The following is a 17779-nucleotide window of genomic DNA, read 5'->3' as shown; positions in this document are numbered from 1 at the left end:
GAGCTTATAGGTCATTTCTTACCTAGTTCATAAAATTGTTGAGAATCATATGCTAAGGGCTATGAAACACTGTACAGATACTAAATATTTTCCTCTTCATTATGCTACCTTTTATGGACAAGGCTAGAAACCCACACTGTCCACTCCCTTTTGACAGCACTATTCTACTGGCAAAATGAGCTCAGGGCTCCAAACGAAGAGTTTTAACATGACTCTTGCTCAGTTGAGGATTACCTAGTAAAACTTATATGCACCTTTCTCATAATGCAGAATTCACTTTTAATTTAGAAGCCTTTTATAAAAAATATTTTTTTATTGATTTCAGAGAGGAAGGATAGAGGGAGAGAGAGAGAAAAACATCAATGATGAGAGAATCATTGATTGGCTGCCTCTTGCATGCCCCCTACTGGAGATCGAGCTGGCAACCTGGGCATGTGGCCTTGACCAGAATCGAACCTGGGACCCTTCAGTCCGCAGGCAGACGCTCTATCCACTGAACCAAACCAACTAGGGCTAGAAGCCTTTTTTAATGAAAAGTGAAATTCTTGTCATCCCTTTTGCAACTGAGGAGTCATTCATTCAATCAGTGGAACAAAAATATTATGCCTTGGAGTTGTTTTAGGAGTTGGGGTTAGAGAGGAGCAGATGGTTGTTTTCTTAGAAGGAATTCACCTAAATAAATTCTGCAGTTCACATTAAGATACTTAGCATTTATATTTTTTTAGTTTGGAAAAAAATCAGAAGGCACAATCTGATCATGTCATGCTTAATAAATTATCGAAGGAGTCTTTCCAACCTGAACCTTTCGAACCTCATGAACCTTAGTTCCAGTTCAGTATTCCACACCATTTGCAGGGTTGCCCATCAACAACTACAGATCTTTGCCATCATCTCAGCTGTGAGCCTGAGTTCTCGCTCACTTAACCCCCTGGGGGAACCTGGACTGGCAGTTTTTTCTTTTGGGAAAATGGCAGAGTCAAAATGACACTTATAAACCTTGCTATTGCCTGTGAGAAATCAAATCAAAATTCACTTCCAAAGGGCTAAGAATACTGTCAATATTATTTTCTTCCAATTATAGACAGAGCCCAAATTTCTACAAGTGTTCCCTTTTTAAATAGCAGTTTGAAAGTTTTGGAGCAATTTCTGGGGATAGATGGGAGAAGGAACAATAACTAATTAATTAAGAGATGATATGGAAGAATACTTGCAAGATAAAAATCACAGAAGAGAGAGCTAAATGAATTAAATGTGTTAGCCAGAAGAAATTGGGTGTGTGTGAGCCCACGCACAGGCACATGTATACTTAAAATAGCATTTGTATATGATGTCATAGCTTAAGTAGGGGAAACATTCCAGTTTGAAAAAAAGGGTGAGGTGAATGAGAATGTAAGAAAATCCTTTGAAAATGGGATTAATATAATTTTAACTATAGTTTTTCAAGCTAAATTCTTAGACTACAAGTAAGGAATAAAGTACACATTAACTGAAGTAGAAAATGCAACCAAAATGCCTAATGTTGCTAAAAGTAAATTTTGCTTGTATTCTTTGTGCTCTGTACTCCCTAATTATATGCTTAAGCAACTGGAGTGCCTTTTTGACCCACCTAAGCCCTTTTTGTGCATTATATTCTTGCCTTCATGATAAAATCTCCTGAGCACTGCACACAAACATACCTACAGTTAACTGAAATATACACCCAGTTCATTGCCACCCACCCTCACAACTTATTCCGGCCTGTTGTTTGGAACCATCTTGACTGTTCCTCAGGTGCCTGTATTGAGTGTGACTTTATCTTCATCATGTCACTCAGTGATCGTGGACAGCACAATCTCCTTAAGACCCCCCATTAGAAACTTTTGTTGTTTTTTTTGCAGCATTTTATAGAGATTACTTCAGATTTTTTTTTTAAGATTTCAAGATTTTCAAACATGCCCAGTGAACTAGAAAGGAGTAGGTTTCAGAGATCTGGTATTAGTTCAGTTTTGTATCTTCCTCTCAGTGTTCTTATATAACCCCACACAAAAGTGTGCAATGCTGAGTCACCATATGAAAATAATGCACGAAAAACAAAAATAATAACACTGGGAGTGTTTTAAAAATATTTCTTCTAAATATTTCTAAATATTTAAATAGTAATGCAATATTACTTTCAAATTTCAAATATTTTAAAATGAACACGTTGAGTCAGGAATCAGATTTTAAGTTGATAAACTTTCAAAATTGTAAGTCAAGAAATGAGATATGGCAAAAGCGCAGCAGAGTCTGAGAACACCGCGACTCAATCAGATATGCTGCTCCTCTGGGGCACCTCAGGAGCTACTGGGAATGTGAACGCTCCACTAGAGTGGAGAGGGCATATTTCATAGATTTGTTTGAATCTGTGGAAGTCTTCAGCTCCAAGGTGCATCCTCACATACCCTTAGGTAGATGTTAGATTATTTTTTATTCTAAGATTATCAGTTTCTCCATATATATGAAATGACAGAAATCTGCCTTCACCTAAAAGACCTAGATTTGGGGTGAATCTTAAAATATTTGTATAAATTTACTTTTATTTTTTATCTAAGTCAGCATTATCATTCCCATTTTCCAAACATATTTGATTAGTTAGTAACTTTAATCATGAATAAGTATAGCTTTGTTAGTTGCACTTAATTAAATTTTACTCACATGTTGTTGTTTTTGAAATCAAGTTATCCATGTTCATTTCAATGTAGATTTGCTTTTCAATATACTTGGAAAACTAACATTTTTTAAAGAATAATTCATTTTTTAAAAAAAGAGTTCTCTTTCTGCTATTAACCATGGTTCTCCAGCTGGTGTGGCTCATTGGCAAATGGAGCTTCTGTGGACTCGGAGGCTCCTGGTTGTCAGCTGCTCCCTGTGGGGTGCACAGCAGGACAGCATACAAGCGGAACTCTGCCGCTTCCTGTACCTGTGTCTGCTGTGCACTTAGCCTTATTTTTAAAAAAGCACATATTCTCATTCATACAATTTTAAATTTTATGACATAAGTTGTCTTTAGTTAAGCCACACCGTCAGTGCAATTTTCTTTTAAACAGCCGAAAACCAAGTGTACAATGTCAGTGGCTTAGGGAAAAAAATATTAAATCTTTCTCTCACTTGAAATAACAAATAAAAAATTTTAACCTTGAAGTTTCTTTTTACAAGTCTATAAATTGGACCTTGAAAGAGTCCCTCAGTCACAGTCGCAGTACTGTGAGAACGGGCTTTATACGCCAATGCCATTCAGTTCGTATTTCCTATAGATGTGGAGTATCAGACGCCCTCACAGGGCTAACATTGTATGGTAATAATTAGACTAGAAAATTTAAATAGAACATGAAGTGATGTACTGCTTGGTGTTTGATTAGATTGCTAATATCAACCATTTTATCTTAAAGGAAAGTTTCAAAGTAAATCTATTTTTAAACTAATGATAGAAAAAGGTTCTAACGCAGGTTCATCTCGGAGCCTTCTTTTCTTCTAAAAGTACATATTGAATTCTCAGGTCCTGAGGTATTTCTCTTGTTCTTAACAATAGTTGTTAACTATTTTCTTTTTTTCCTTATGGTTCATATAAAAATAATGGTTAAAATAGTGTTACTGTGCAAACCGTATGTGAAATAAAAGGGAAATGTTTATGAAAACGGTGATCTTTTGACGTTTGACTAATAAAATTACCAAGAGAAGGTGTCACTCCGTCATGCCTGATCAGTAGGTTGGCTCTTCATCGTGCCCCTGCTGGAAATGTTTTTAAACTCTCCAGAGTTCTAGGAACTCTGTAAGCTGAGGGTGGGAAATTGAATAAATATTGATTCTGAGACTAAGAAAAAGAGTTGTGGTGGGTTATTTCGGGTGTTCTGTGTGTTTTTTAATTTTCATTTGGGAAAGCATTAGTACTTGTCAAGGTTCAAAGAATGAACCAGAAAACATGCTCTAAGATTAGAATCACAAGTCGGCTTTGTCCGTAGAGATGCTGCTATAGATTCCAATTTTGAAACAGTACAATGCAAGAGGGAAATTAAAATCTTCAACAATGCCTTGTTTTCTAAATCTTGTTTACAGAACTCTCCCAATAATATGAGCCTGAGTAATCAACCGGGCACTCCAAGGGATGATAGCGAAATGGGGGGAAATTTCTTAAATCCTTTTCAGAGTGAGAGTGTAAGTATTCCCTTGACTACATTATTATATCCAGATTTTATTTCTGAAGCTCTTCTATTAGAAGTAATGCATAAAGCCATTATTACAACTGTTTAGAGTTCAATAGGTTGATCTTTTAAAAGTCAGAAAATTAAGTGAAATTTCTTTGAAAAAAATATAAAAATAAACTTTTTCTTTTTTACTCCCATGTACATACATAGTTACAAAAACAAAAGTTATAATACTAACTTTCTCATACAGAACATCCACCATCAGGAGCACACTGGAAATAGGTTGCGTATTTGATAATTTTTGTAAGTTCTCCCATTACTAAAATGTCTTGGATCACTGCAAACCCAGGTCTGTGCTTAGTGCTGTCTGTCCTTAAGGCTCTGAAAATTATCTAGATGTCTGTACTTCCACTAGGCCTCACTCCCTGGTTTTACATTGTTAACCTGTTTTTTACATTTAACCTAAGCTGACTACCCAGCTTCTTTTTTGAGTGTGAGTATAGTGTTAAGCAAAGGCAGTATCATTCATATCTCCATAGAGGTACACAAGAACAAAAAGAGAAGCAATAAAATTCACTTGTTCATTTAATAAACAATCACTGAGCATGTACAATGGGCTGTGCTAGGCACTGGTGAGACCAAAAAGACAACGTGCTGTCTTTTTTCAAGGGGTTATTACATAATACAATGACTTTTAAACTAATATTTCACATTAAAAGCATCTATAGAATTTTTAAAAATAGAATTTACCAGAACCCTCCCTAGACCTGGTGAATCAGAATTTCCAGGAGTGGGGCTGAGCAAACCTGAATGTGGAAAAGCTTTGTAGGTGCTGCTGCTGCTGCACACTCTCTGCTCAGCGCCACTGGACTGGAACATGGCAGAAAGGGTTTCAGACCCAGACGAATTTCAGTCCCAGGGCCAGTGCCTCCACACATGATCGCCATCTTTAAAACTGATTATGGAGGATCTACCAACTACAAACAGAATCCGAGCAAAAAGCTTCCCTCATGTTGCCCTAGTTCAACCTTCAGTAGAGGAGACACCATCAGAATTGAAGCAGTGGCTAGTCACTTACCCACTTTTGCACAGAACAGTGCTTTCCAAATGGACCCAAGATTGGGTGTTCTGTGGACTCTCTTACTTCTTGGTGTTGACCTAGCGCCTCTGCATGGGATAAGACTGGCCCTGATTTTTTACTTTACTTCTGTTAAAACTAGAAATGCAGTTATGCTGATCTTTGGTTTGTCTGTTTTATTTCCAGGACATATAAACACAGGTGTGGGGAAAAGTAGGTTTACAGTTGTGAGTATGCAAAAAGAGCTTATTTTTGTAGTATTAATATTATTTACTAATTATTGTATTATTTTCCATATAAACAACTGTAAGCCTACTTTTGCCCCACTCTGTGTATATGTATGTTAACAAGGACAAAGAAGGCATACATAAAAATTCATATTAAAAAAATCCAGAGTAGCCCATTCATGATGAGGAAATAGGAAATACATGAGAAACTATGTAGTTTGTCATAATGCTTAGGATTATGGAAATTATTTCTTACACCCTGGTTCTTTCATTAGTTTGTTGCAAGACTATGGACAAATTAGTTAATTTTAATTAATTGGTTAATGTTTACTTGATCTAATTAGATGCATTTATTTTTATGCTAATTCTTCCAGCAATAAAATGCTATAAATTAGTGGGGTATATGATAATTACTTCAGTTCAATTCAACATTTATTGAGCCTGCTTTATGCAAAGCAGTAGGTTAAGGACAAAGTATTCTGAGATAAATATAACACATCCCTAACCTCAAAAAATGTAATCAGATGGAGAGAACATACTTACAAAACTAATTAAACCATATGTCAGATTAATAAGTACTATCATAGGTATAAACCAGGTGTTTTAAAAGCATAGAGGAAATTATTTATTTTAGATTGGATAAGAAAACTTTTTTTAAAGTTTCCATATGACATGAATTCCAGAGGAGCTGTCCCCTCTCCTTCCTCCCAGATCTGTCATTCCTGACTGCTGCCTTGTTTACAGGGAAGGGGTGACACCTCAGAGTTGGCACCAGAATTCTCCCTGTGGTGATCAAAGAATCAGATATAACAGGACTTTAAAAGTGTCTTTGTGCAGAATACACACCAGCCTCACCCTTTAACCCCAAGTGGAGTATGTTCTCGTAGAACAGCAGGTCCTTTTGTGAATTTGTGCATAGAAAAGAGAGCAGCTGGAGCAGGGCCTCGCCCACCCTGACCCCTGCCCTTGAGGCCTAGAAGAAGGTAAAATGCTCTGCAGAGTTAGGGAAAACAGTCCCCACCTTTTCTTCTCCCTCCCTCTCTCCTGTCCCCACCAGAAAAGTCTCCAAAGGCAAAATAATTGGATGGTGGTTGAGAAAGGGCACCCCCACTGGAGGTAGTGCGGCCTTAGCAGCAGGTCCCCCTGGGGCTCCATTCTCCTGTTCACCGGGTGGGGGCTCTGCCTCATGAATGATGTCACTGTTTTCTGTGGTTTTCTCTATCACATCACCACACATTTTTGTTTAGACTTTTTTTTAAAAGATCAAGAAATGAGAGCAGAGAGGAAGGAAGACAAAAGAGATTCCATGCTGACAAATGTAAGGCCTCAGGAAGAAGTAGACTAGGTATCGCCAGTAAGTTATAATGTCTGCAAGGCCCCTTTCCTGCGACTTCCCAGTGAGCTGACAGCAGCCCCGCCTTGGCTCATTTCTGTCCTGTAACAGCTCTAGAGCCAGAGTGGCCCCACCTGGGCTCTCCCCTGTTGCTGCTTCTATCCTAAGACCTTCCTTGTTTCACTGTCCCCAGATTTAATAAACGTACTTTCAAAAGAAAAAAAGAACGTACTTTCAAAAGAAAATTTTCCAATGAATAAACATTTAAAGTTCGTGGGGTTTTTTTAATGCCCATAACTCTGAAAAGCACATATTGCTGAGCAGTCTGCCTTTTGAAGATTTGTTGGTCTTTATCTTGAAGCTAAACCACAGAAAGAGGCCTGGGAAGGAAGCAAACATCTATTGAGTGCTTATCATGTACACACACTATCCTGGTCACTTCACATGTGCTTCTTTATTTAATTCATATAGAAACAAAGATTCCCCACCACAGTCAGAAACCTTGCTATGCCAACATGCTTTACACAGAAAAACGTGAATCGGGAATATTTCACTCTTCAGCCTCTGTTCTTTAGATCCATTAGATCGTAAACAAGGTCTTTATTTCAAGAAACAAAGATGCCCCCTAGTGTAAATTCGGTGAAATGTTTGGTTTTAAAAATACAGAATACAAAAGGGCTTAGTTGAAAAAATAAATGTTTCATGCTTCTCAAGTAAAAAAGTCACTTACCTTATTTCTTGAATTAACTTAGCAGAATATTTTCTCCATGGCATTAAACTGTAATCAACTGAGCAAACATGATATTAAAATCATGATATCAAACAGGAATCAGAAACAAACTGCGAGAGCATCTCTTGCGCCCTTACTGCTTTTGTCATTTCCTGCTATTGCAAAGAAATCACATATGGCCGATGTTTTTTACATAGTCATATACACACTAAATTTATCTCACTTTAGTTTAGCTCAGAGTAGCTGCAGTCTACTTATCTCTCATTAAGAAAATAAAATATTATCTGCGTATGTAGAGATAGAAATATAGTGAGATCTGAGGTGTTCTTGGTGTGATTAAACAGGAACTGACAAACATTGTTTGGGATTTAATGGATATCATGCACATTCCATGAGCATGAAAGGGGTATAATAAAGGGAAAGCCATAGATTCTCTAGTACATACCAAGGCATGTTCATTTCAAAATATATTTTACATTAAAAGGTAAAACAAGCTGGTATGTGCTGAAAATTATACCTTGAGGTTTCGCTCTCTTTTTGCCAAACCAAACACTAATGCTGTGAGCAGCTTTATCAGAGCCATTTTGTCATCTCCTGGAGGAGAACTAGACTCAGAACAGTTTTGAAACAGGACAATCCGATATCCCAGGATCCTGCCGCTCACATGACAGTGTGTCTTCACATACTGCGGCGGCCACACAAGGAAAACATTGCAGGGTGGTCGAGGACAGTACACCATGAATATTTAATGTCTCTAAATCTGATACCCCATTTAACACCTACTCTTCCTTTACTTCTGGAAAACTCTAAGCCACTTCTCCTCCGAAGAACAGTAACCAGTAGCAGAATGCCTTTTGCCATGCACATTCTGCGGTTGTTCTAGAAATTTTGTGATGTTCCTCAGTTTTACATAGTTGAAGCATTTCCAATAAAGCAGCAGCAGGGGAGCAGGTTGTAGCCTGAGCCATGCAAACAACACATCACTATGTAGACACTCAGACATCCGTGCAATCTATTAACCTGCACCAAACACACACAGAGCATCATTCACAGCTACGCAGACTATCCAGACACCATTAGCGGATGCTTGCTAATTTTTCTGAGTTGTGCTGCTTGGAGCCACTGCTTCCTTCCTTTCTGACTGACCTTTCCTTTCCCTTTTTGTGTGTGTGCCTTATTTTTTCACTTAGTTTCCTCCCCGGACAAGCCTCGCTCTCCTAACTTCCCAGTGAATCTGTAACAAGTTTTCATTTCTCTGTAAAACATTTGAAATATCACAGGATAAAAATCTTAACAATTGTCACTGAAAAGATGGTAGCAACTAACAAACATGCTTGACATGCAGAGAATGTGTATATATATATATTTATTTACCTGCACCTATACTTTTGACAGTGCATATTAGAAAGAAGGCTATAATATATCTATAACTTCATTCCCTAACATGACATGACATATGTGACATGTGAATCAGCTGGAATAATCCTATGAAAAAGGATTGAAGAATTTCTAAAATCCCGATGATCCAAGATGTGCATTAAATGAAATGATCTCTGGAGTTCATTATGACTTCTCCACAAGTTTTTTTTTTCAGACATTTTCTTTAAAGTTTTTTTCTGAAATGCTTTAGTATCTCTTACTGTTTTTAGATTATTGGCACAATATGCCCAATAAAATATTTGTCTTGAAATAATGATTGATGATTTGGCTGTGTTATTTAAATTTAAATTAATTATAACAAAATATAACTAAAATTTCACTTCCTAACCTGCACTAGCTACATTATAAGAGTCAGTTGCCATGTGTGGCTAGTGGCTGCTATATAGGACAGCGCAGAAAACATCCACTATCGCAGAAAGTCCGATTGGACGGCACTGATGGAATCACCGATTCTTACTGTAAAGAACAGTAGCTATAGAAAGCATAGATTACATTTTTCTGTGCCCATTATTTTTGCCATAATCTCTAAGTTTTTCTACTTTTAATAAAACCTTGCTATCCATTTATTTTCCTGTTGTTTATTCTTACACCTGAAAGTCAAATACCAAAATATAATTCTGTTTCATCAAAAGCTGTGCATAGTTCTTTGAAGCTTGCTGCCATTGTTTATGATGGGAGATTTGCATGGCACCTTCTGATGAAATGGGGGCATATCCCCCTTCCAGCACCGGGTCGGGTGAGCTCCATTTCATCAGTCCTTGTTCGTGATCGCTGTTGGTTTTGGGTTTTGTTTGCTTTGCTTTGCTGCCATTATCAAGGGTAAAGGGGAGAAGTTTTCTATCAAACTGAATCCCCTTTCTCTTCTCTGGCAGTCTCCTTTTTTCAATCACCCTACTCACTGTAATGCAACATACAGAGTCAGTAACACATAATTTAGCTTTCTTATACTGAAAAGAAATTTGAGGCTGTTAAGTGATTAACAAGTAGATTTTTCTTGATTTGACCTGTGTTTAAAAGATTAACACAGTCTTCCCCTGTAGTCTAGTGACCTGTTTTCAGGCCTGGTCATCCACCTTTATTCAGGATCAATGAGTGTTTTTTATTTGAGCCCTGGATTTACGCCTAATGACTTTCTGTCCAGCCAACTGAGCCATTGTCACCTTCTGCTCTTTCTTGGGAATCTCATTTTTTCTATATTAATAAGTCCATCCTTATCTAAGTGCACACCTTTTACCTTGTTTCTGGTTCCTGCAGTACCTCAGCTCATGTGGAATCCATGTCATTCTTTCCCATCTGCTCCCTTTTGTAACGTGTATGCTCCCTTTTCCAGGGTCATCACTGGTCCAGGTTAAGTCCCTGGGACCTGGGACCAACCCCCTGGACTTTACCTGCCTCTGTCCACAGGCACAATCATTACTAACATGTTAAAAGGAACTCCCCTCTGCCCTGGTCCTCATAGGGTTCTAATAAAGCATGTGCAGTATTTCAGGGCGCACGTGCATATTTTAATCTAGAAATGCTCTTGGGAGTGGAGGCTGTAGAAGTACGCTGTCCAAGATGTGGGCCACTGGCTATATGTGGATATTTAAGCTTAAGTAAATTAAATAACATTAAAATGTTAGTTCCTCAGTGGCATTACCAACGTATCATGTGCTCAGTAGCCACATGCAGCTAGTGGCTTCCACGTTGGGCAGCACAGTCTTAAAACATGTCCATCATTAAAGAAAGTTCTGTTGGAAGGTGCTGCTCTACAACTCTCCTATCACAGTCTGTCCCTCAAGAACAGGAGGGTAGATTGGCATAATCATCCAAATAATTCCTCTCGATTCCTCTCACAATCATTTTGGAGACCACTTCCAAATTTCTGAAAGCCTCACCCAAATCGAACTGACAAGAAACATGTAACAACAATGCCCTCCACCCACCCAGAAAAGACTGTGGGTTGAGATTAGATTAGGGAAGAGGTTTATATGCTAAGTATACTAGTAGCTAGACCAGCGGTTCTCAACTTGTGGATCGAGACCCCTTTGGGGGTCGAACAACCCTTTCACAGGGGTCGCCTAAGACCATCGGAAAACATATATATAATTACATATTGTTTTTATGATTAATCACTATGCTTTAATTATGTTCAATTTGTAACAATGAAAATACATTCTGCATATCAGATATTTACATTATGACTCATAACAGTAGCAAAATTACAGTTATGAAGTAGCAACGAAAATAATTTTATGGTTGGGGGTCACCACAACATGAGGAACTGTATTAAAGGGTCTCGGCATTAGGAAGGTTGAGAACCACTGAGCTAGACTCTTAAATATTCTAAATGCTTTAATGATAACTTCTTGGGGCCAGCTGGGAGTTGTTTTTGTTTTGTTTCCCTTACACTGTTAATCAAATATTTACTGAGTCTTTGCTGTGTATTCAATCAATACATGGTTTTAAGGGTTATATATTTAATCCTCCCAAAACCCCCTTAAAGTGGATGGTATCATTAAACCCATTGTATAGGTGAGGACACTGAAGGTCAGAAAGCTTAGGTAACTCCCAAGTTTACATGGCTAGTAAATAGCAAGACTGTCCCTCCACCTTATTTCATTATGGTTCAGCCTTGGACTGGATTTACCCAAATTATAACAAATGCCCATGCATCTGCTGGAAGGAAAGGGCCGAGGAACTGGGTAATTATCATCCACCTGAGTCCAGGGAGAGAATGTGAATGGTTACTTTCCAGAGGAAATGTTAAAACTTTCAGGACTAAGTCAACTCTGTATGCATTTATTCTTTTTATAGTTTCTTATTTTTATGTTGTATGAGGTTAAAAGCTTGTGCATAAAAGATTATAAGACATTAAAATTCATAGTTACTATTGTTTACCACGAAGAACATTAGTGGTCTGTGGAAGAATTGTTGTTAAAATATGGATTCTTCTTTCTTTCTAGTATTCCCCTAGCATGACAATGAGTGTGTGATCCATTACCAAGTCTCCTCATGAAAACCACAGTGAGTCAGCCCTTCACAGAACTACTAGGGAAGAAAATTATTCATCACAGTGTACAGTTAAACAAAGGAATCTCAGTCACACCAAACCAACCTTTTTATTTCCTGCTCTCTCCCCTATTTTGTGAAGAAAGCGGGTCCAAACGTGATTCAAACAACTGTACGGAGCGGCATATTAGAATTGCCCTAAAATGAACTGCAAATAATTATCTGTGTATGTATATGTGTGGGAAAGAGGATGTATTGTATATGTGTATGTTATATGGACATATACACATGCATACATTGGCCCACAGGACATTGTAAAATACTATCACATGACATCTTAAGTAGAAATGAGTAGGGACTTTTATTCCATCCTTTTTTTTTTTCACGTTTACATTTTAATTATTAAAAGTTGCTCCTGCCCCTCCCTGAACTATTTTGTGCTGTGTATATCACTGCTTTATATAAGTTATTTTTTAAGGTGAACTCAGATGTTATGGTTTTGTAAATGTCTGCAATCATGGATAGGAATAAAATCACTTATTTGAGAGCTTTCATTAAATCGCGTCTGATGCAAGTTACCCTGTGAATCACAAAGTGTACTCTTTCAAAAAAAAAAAAAGAAGAAGAAGAAACTGTCTTCATCTTTATGTCAAATCAAGCAATTTCTCAGTTACCTTTAGTGAAAATATTTTTGTACCTTTTGTTTAAAAAAAATACATCAACAAAAGCTTAACTGGGACCGAACAGTATATTTCTGCAATAACTGCTTTAGATGAAATTCTTGACTTGTTTGTTTTAGATACAGAAAATCTTTAATTAGTACCAATTGCTTAGAACATAGCAATAAAGTGATGGGGCTTGTCATGTTTTTAGCAACATATTTTCTTTATGCCACGATAAAAACCAGAGAGATCAGAAAAACCATTTGCTTGAATCTGTCACTTGTCACCAGGAATACTAGAGCTAAATTTTTAATAACATACTAATGTGAACTGGTATCTGATTTTTATTCTGACCTTTTGTGAACATTTTTCCACATAGACATTGCAGAGAAGATGCACTCAAATGACTGAGACTTTCAGCCCAAGGAGGAAAGAGTTTTCCCACACCCAGGGCTCTGGCTGCTGCCTTCCTGCCCAGGTGCCCAGCTTCCCAGCAGCAGCATTGATCTGCAGGGTCCCTGCTGGGCACTGTTCTCTGCCCAGGGTACAGCCCGATACTGAAATCATTTCGGAACTGCATTTCATTTGGCCATTGACGTCAGCAGGCTACATCTACATTGTGTCACTGTTCAGAAAAAAAAATGAGTAAATGCTAGAAAAAAAATTTAACCACTTTTCTTATGAAAGCCCCTTGCCCCATGGCACTTTCCAGATCTTTTAGGATATTTTTTGTGTGCAATCCTAGGTACAAACACCAAAATCATAATAGAAAAGTGTGACAACTTTCATTGTAGACTCAGAAAGATAAGTTGGTAATCTTTTCTGCTAAAATTGTGATGTAAATAACAATTGATAAATATCCACTATGTTTTCAAACTCCAAAGACTTTGAAAAGCATTGTTTAATTTCCGGTAAGAGGACTCCTTTCTTTAGGCTTATGATCTCTAACATGTATTTGCTGATTCCTGACCCAGGTTATTATTTCTCTAAAATTTGTAGTGATCTATTCCTTATGAAAATAAGGAGTTTGCCTGTGCATGACACAGGGATGCTGGGCAGATCTGTTGAAGGGAAAAAGAGAGGCCGAGTTAAATGTATGTTCAGATTTAAGTTCTAATCAAAGGAGTCGCCGTTACATCCTTTGCAGGAATCCAAGACTGTGCACTGGAGAACAGCTTCAGGCTTTCAAGGACTTTCATGAAGAATTCAAACTGAAAGATCTGTTTGACTCAAGCCAAGGCAGCTTGAAGATGACACTTTGTACTGGCACATAAATTTACCAGAATAATTTTAACTTCCACTGTTTGTGATAACTGTGTGAACACCGGCAGTCCTGTGGTTAAGCTTAATCTAGAATTTTCAAATGTTTGGTTGAGTTTTTTTCATTGTTACTGATCTTGAATTTCTTTTATTTGCCTTCTAAGAAGGTATTGTTTCTTATTATCACAAGAGTCATGGACCTTATTTTAATTGGCCCTTATTTGGGGGGTAGTATTGGAATATAACTAGCAATATGGGTTCCATTATTTCTAGCCTATTTGGTTTAAAAAAAGGAGTAAAATTTGATTTTTTTTCAAGGTATTGCAATCAACTCATCATAAGTATTTACTTACTTTTCTCTCTTGGAACCCAGATTAAAAATAGTTATTTCAAATTTTTTAAATTCCCGGAATAGTTGAAATTTTATTTTTAAGGAAAAAATTATATTCAAGAGAACCAGAAAATAAGGATACTTAATTTTAATATCAAATACTTTTCTCATGTACCAAATAGAGGATACTATATCTGTATATTAATTTTTGTTTAGGTTTTGAATCATTTAAACCTCCTTTTCTCCTATAAGAGGACAATGTTTTCTCTTGTGTTTTCCATCTCCATCCATGTGTTTGTTTGTTTTTGATATATAATACCTGTTCCTGAGTTATTTCTACATATTTCACCTCCAAGTAATAATGTCAGCAATTCTTGCCTACATTGAACATAGAAAGTGCACATATGAAATGTGAAAATAAGTAATAGATGAAAACATTAATTCTTATTACTCTGCTTTGCATTCTGCCTAACTCACACGGTTGAAAATACATGTCAGATGCTCTCTAAGGTATGTATAATCTTAGCCAGCCGTCTTTCTTATAGTCAAGTTGCCCATGGGAACAAAGGCTATGGAGGGCCCTTGATCTGGCAATACACACATGTTCAGTGGGTGAATCTTTGTGCTCCTTTTCAATGTTCCAGTTTGGACTCAGTCACTGATGAATAAGAATTACACCGCTAGGAACCTGAGGTTAAGTTTTCTCTCCTGCCAAAGATTAATATATTAATTTTGCTCTCCGAGCCATGGAAAGTACCCAAAACACCCCTTTCCTTCTAGGAATAAAATAGAGAAAACTTCCATTTCTATTTTTATGGTTCTCTAAGATGTCTGAACGCCATTGCATTTCATAGGTCATTCAGTTACCACTCTTCCTGTAGTTTAAAAGACAGCCAATGAAATAAATGAGTTCCGTTTGGGACACAGGAAGCCTACATCTGTCCACACCATTTCTTCACATGATCATTCTGGGAACACACAGCAGCATCCAGAACTCCCTTGGCAGAAAGTGTGCCAGTCCTTCATACTTGACCTGATTGTTTCTTGCGTGGCTTTCTCCATCCCTCCCTCCCAGTCCCTGCACCTTCCAGTAGAAATAAGATGCAGACTGAACATTTTTACCTTCTGAGCCCTTACAATTTTTTTTTGCATATAGTATATAGTTTTCCCAGGGGAAATCATTGCTATTTCCATTTCTTGATTATCACGGTTAATTAGAAACAGAGCCACAAAGCATAGCTACTTCACTTTGGTAAGCATTATAGTATTTTGACACTGGTTTTCCCTCCATTTTGATGTGTTAGGTACTATACTTCTCGAAAATACTAACTGATACAAGTGGTGCAGGAGTGTATATTAAGGGAGAAGTTCGATATGGAGGGGGAAAAATTGCCCAAAATATTTCCAAAAAGTGGATTAGTTCTTTTTTGTTTAACCCCTCAAGGTGGAATACGTTTCTTATTTGCTGTGAGAAACAGGAGTCTGTGTTTGCTTAAAAGAGTAGTACCCAATTGTAAGCATGTGTAAGGGGCTCCCTGGGCCTGTGTACCATACCTTGAGAAATGCTGGAAACATAAAAGAAAGAATGGTGAACCACTAGAATTACCATTCCATTTTTCGTACTCAGTGTGTGTGTGTGTGTGTGTGTGTGTGTGTGTGTGTGTGTGTGTACGCGCGTGCACATGTGCACAAGTTTGTTGGGGGTGGTAGTGTGAAGTTGGCTCACAAAACACTCCCATTATGATTTACATTATTATAGCACAACTGATATCTATTCAACATAATTCTTTCCTTTGATTGCTTTTTATTTCATTGGTAAAGTAAGTGATGGAAGTGATTTAGGATGAAAAGAGTAGTACAGACATAAGCAGATGGATCTCCTGTGCCCAGCTTTAACCTACCCATGTTAGCTCATCCACAGTAGGCCCCCTTATGAAGGCACTGCATCTAAAGGTAAGATCATAAATGATCATTTCATCATTAGTCACTTCACTGCCAGGAATTGTGCAGTAATTAAGTATAGTTTTTTTATGTTGACATTTGTTTACAATAAGTAGAATTGACATTCTTAATTTATTTCACCATTACCCGTGGAACTGTAATTCAGATAGAAAGAGATGACCTACAGATGAAAAACACCTGAGACCTCTCTAATTACTCTTCTAAACTATATTCTAAAAAGAAATTCTCAGTTGAATAAGTCTCCTAAACAGAATTTCCTCTGTTAAGTTTTCCCTGTTAACTTAGTATAATTGGTCTTCCTGAATAGAAAAGCATACTTTCTGTATGTAGCCTAATGTGAATATTTTTGCTGTCTACATCCTTACAAATTAAATACAGCACTCTCTATAGGTATTGTAAATTCTAAAGTGGGACTAAGTGTTTTCATGTATAGAATTAGTTTATGTCTTCCCTCTCTGGATTTACTATCCTCAGGATAAATTGGACTAATTTTGATTATCCCAGTCATTGAAATGTTATGATCTGTTCCCAGGAATATATAGCATTTCATTTTTAAAATAAAATGCAATTAACATGACAAAGGTGAGTGTTAACATTTCTAGAAAAGTGATATAAAGTGTTTATTCCCAATTCACATTAAAACTTTATCCCACTTCCTCTTTTGCACCAAATGACCTCAGTACATTGCCAAAAAAGTGAAATTTGGATTCCTCACAGTGTTCTCAGAACACAATACATGGTCAGCTAAATTTCTTTCATGTCATGGTGAAATTGTTCAGTAAAATATAATTAACCTTCTACTTATTAAGAAACAATAATTCAAATAATCTGTCCAGTTTACAAACTTTAAATTTAGCAACACTCTAGGAATTTTCTTAATATAAACTACTGATTAAAATGTGTACATGGCTTTATATCAGATCATATTTCAGAATGGTTTACTTTCCTTACATTTAGACAATTCAAAACTTAACAGAAACTACATGTTGGAATAAATACATAACATGCTATTGTGTCAAACATGAAAAATGGAAAAGTCCTTATTGTGAATTCTTTATTCATAATAGCCATCAGCTTATTGAATTGTTTAATTTGCCTCGTTGTGATTTTATGAATTTAAGATGTTTTCTTACTATATGTGTTAAATTGTTACCTATATTGTCTTCCTGGAAAAATAGGATTATTTGTAAGGTTTTTATAAATGTACAATGTATGTATAAATATAAATTGGAATCTGGGGTGACTCTCAGTAATCTTAATTCCACCATGGCCACCAGCTACCTGACACATTTTGTGAATTTTGCGTCTGTGTGCGTGTGCGGGTGTACTACATGTCCAGTACCGCATTTATTCTCAGATGGAACTATCACTTCATGTTTTGCACAGGTATTTGAGCTATTCATGTAATAGGAAAAGTTGCCGTAAATATGTATATAAATGTCCCTTAATTTGGCATATGTTTTCACATTTAATTTTAAAATACAACTTTTCATCTAGTTTCTACCCTTCTTTTCATTTAGTTTTTAGCCTCTGCTTTATTACATATTTAAAAAGTAAAGGAAATTGTTCATATGAAGCTAGCATAAATATGAGGTGGGGCAAAAG

At 36.9% G+C, this 17779-nt stretch overlaps 1 protein-coding gene across 12 annotated transcripts in view; it reads left to right on the top strand.

The window, feature by feature from the left end:
• SSBP2 (single-stranded DNA binding protein 2) overlaps window positions 1-17412 on the top strand; it is a 220639-nt gene extending 203227 nt beyond the window's left edge. For 10 of the 12 annotated variants that reach the window (XM_005858104.2, XM_005858103.2, XM_005858099.2 and 7 more), the window contains 2 exons: window positions 4072-4170; window positions 11914-17412. In XM_005858104.2, the coding sequence (XP_005858166.1) occupies window positions 4072-4170; window positions 11914-11943 (129 nt within the window). In that variant the 3' untranslated portion in view covers window positions 11944-17412. The remainder of the gene's footprint in view (window positions 1-4071; window positions 4171-11913) is intronic. The other 2 variants (XM_014550279.1, XM_014550269.1) reach the window with 1 other exon arrangement.
• The last annotated feature ends 367 nt before the right edge of the window (window positions 17413-17779 follow it).

Source organism: Myotis brandtii, unplaced genomic scaffold (assembly GCF_000412655.1).
Source record: "Myotis brandtii unplaced genomic scaffold, ASM41265v1 scaffold115, whole genome shotgun sequence".
Taxonomy (NCBI): Eukaryota; Metazoa; Chordata; class Mammalia; order Chiroptera; family Vespertilionidae; genus Myotis; species Myotis brandtii.
This window is presented reverse-complemented; position numbering and strand designations above follow the sequence as displayed.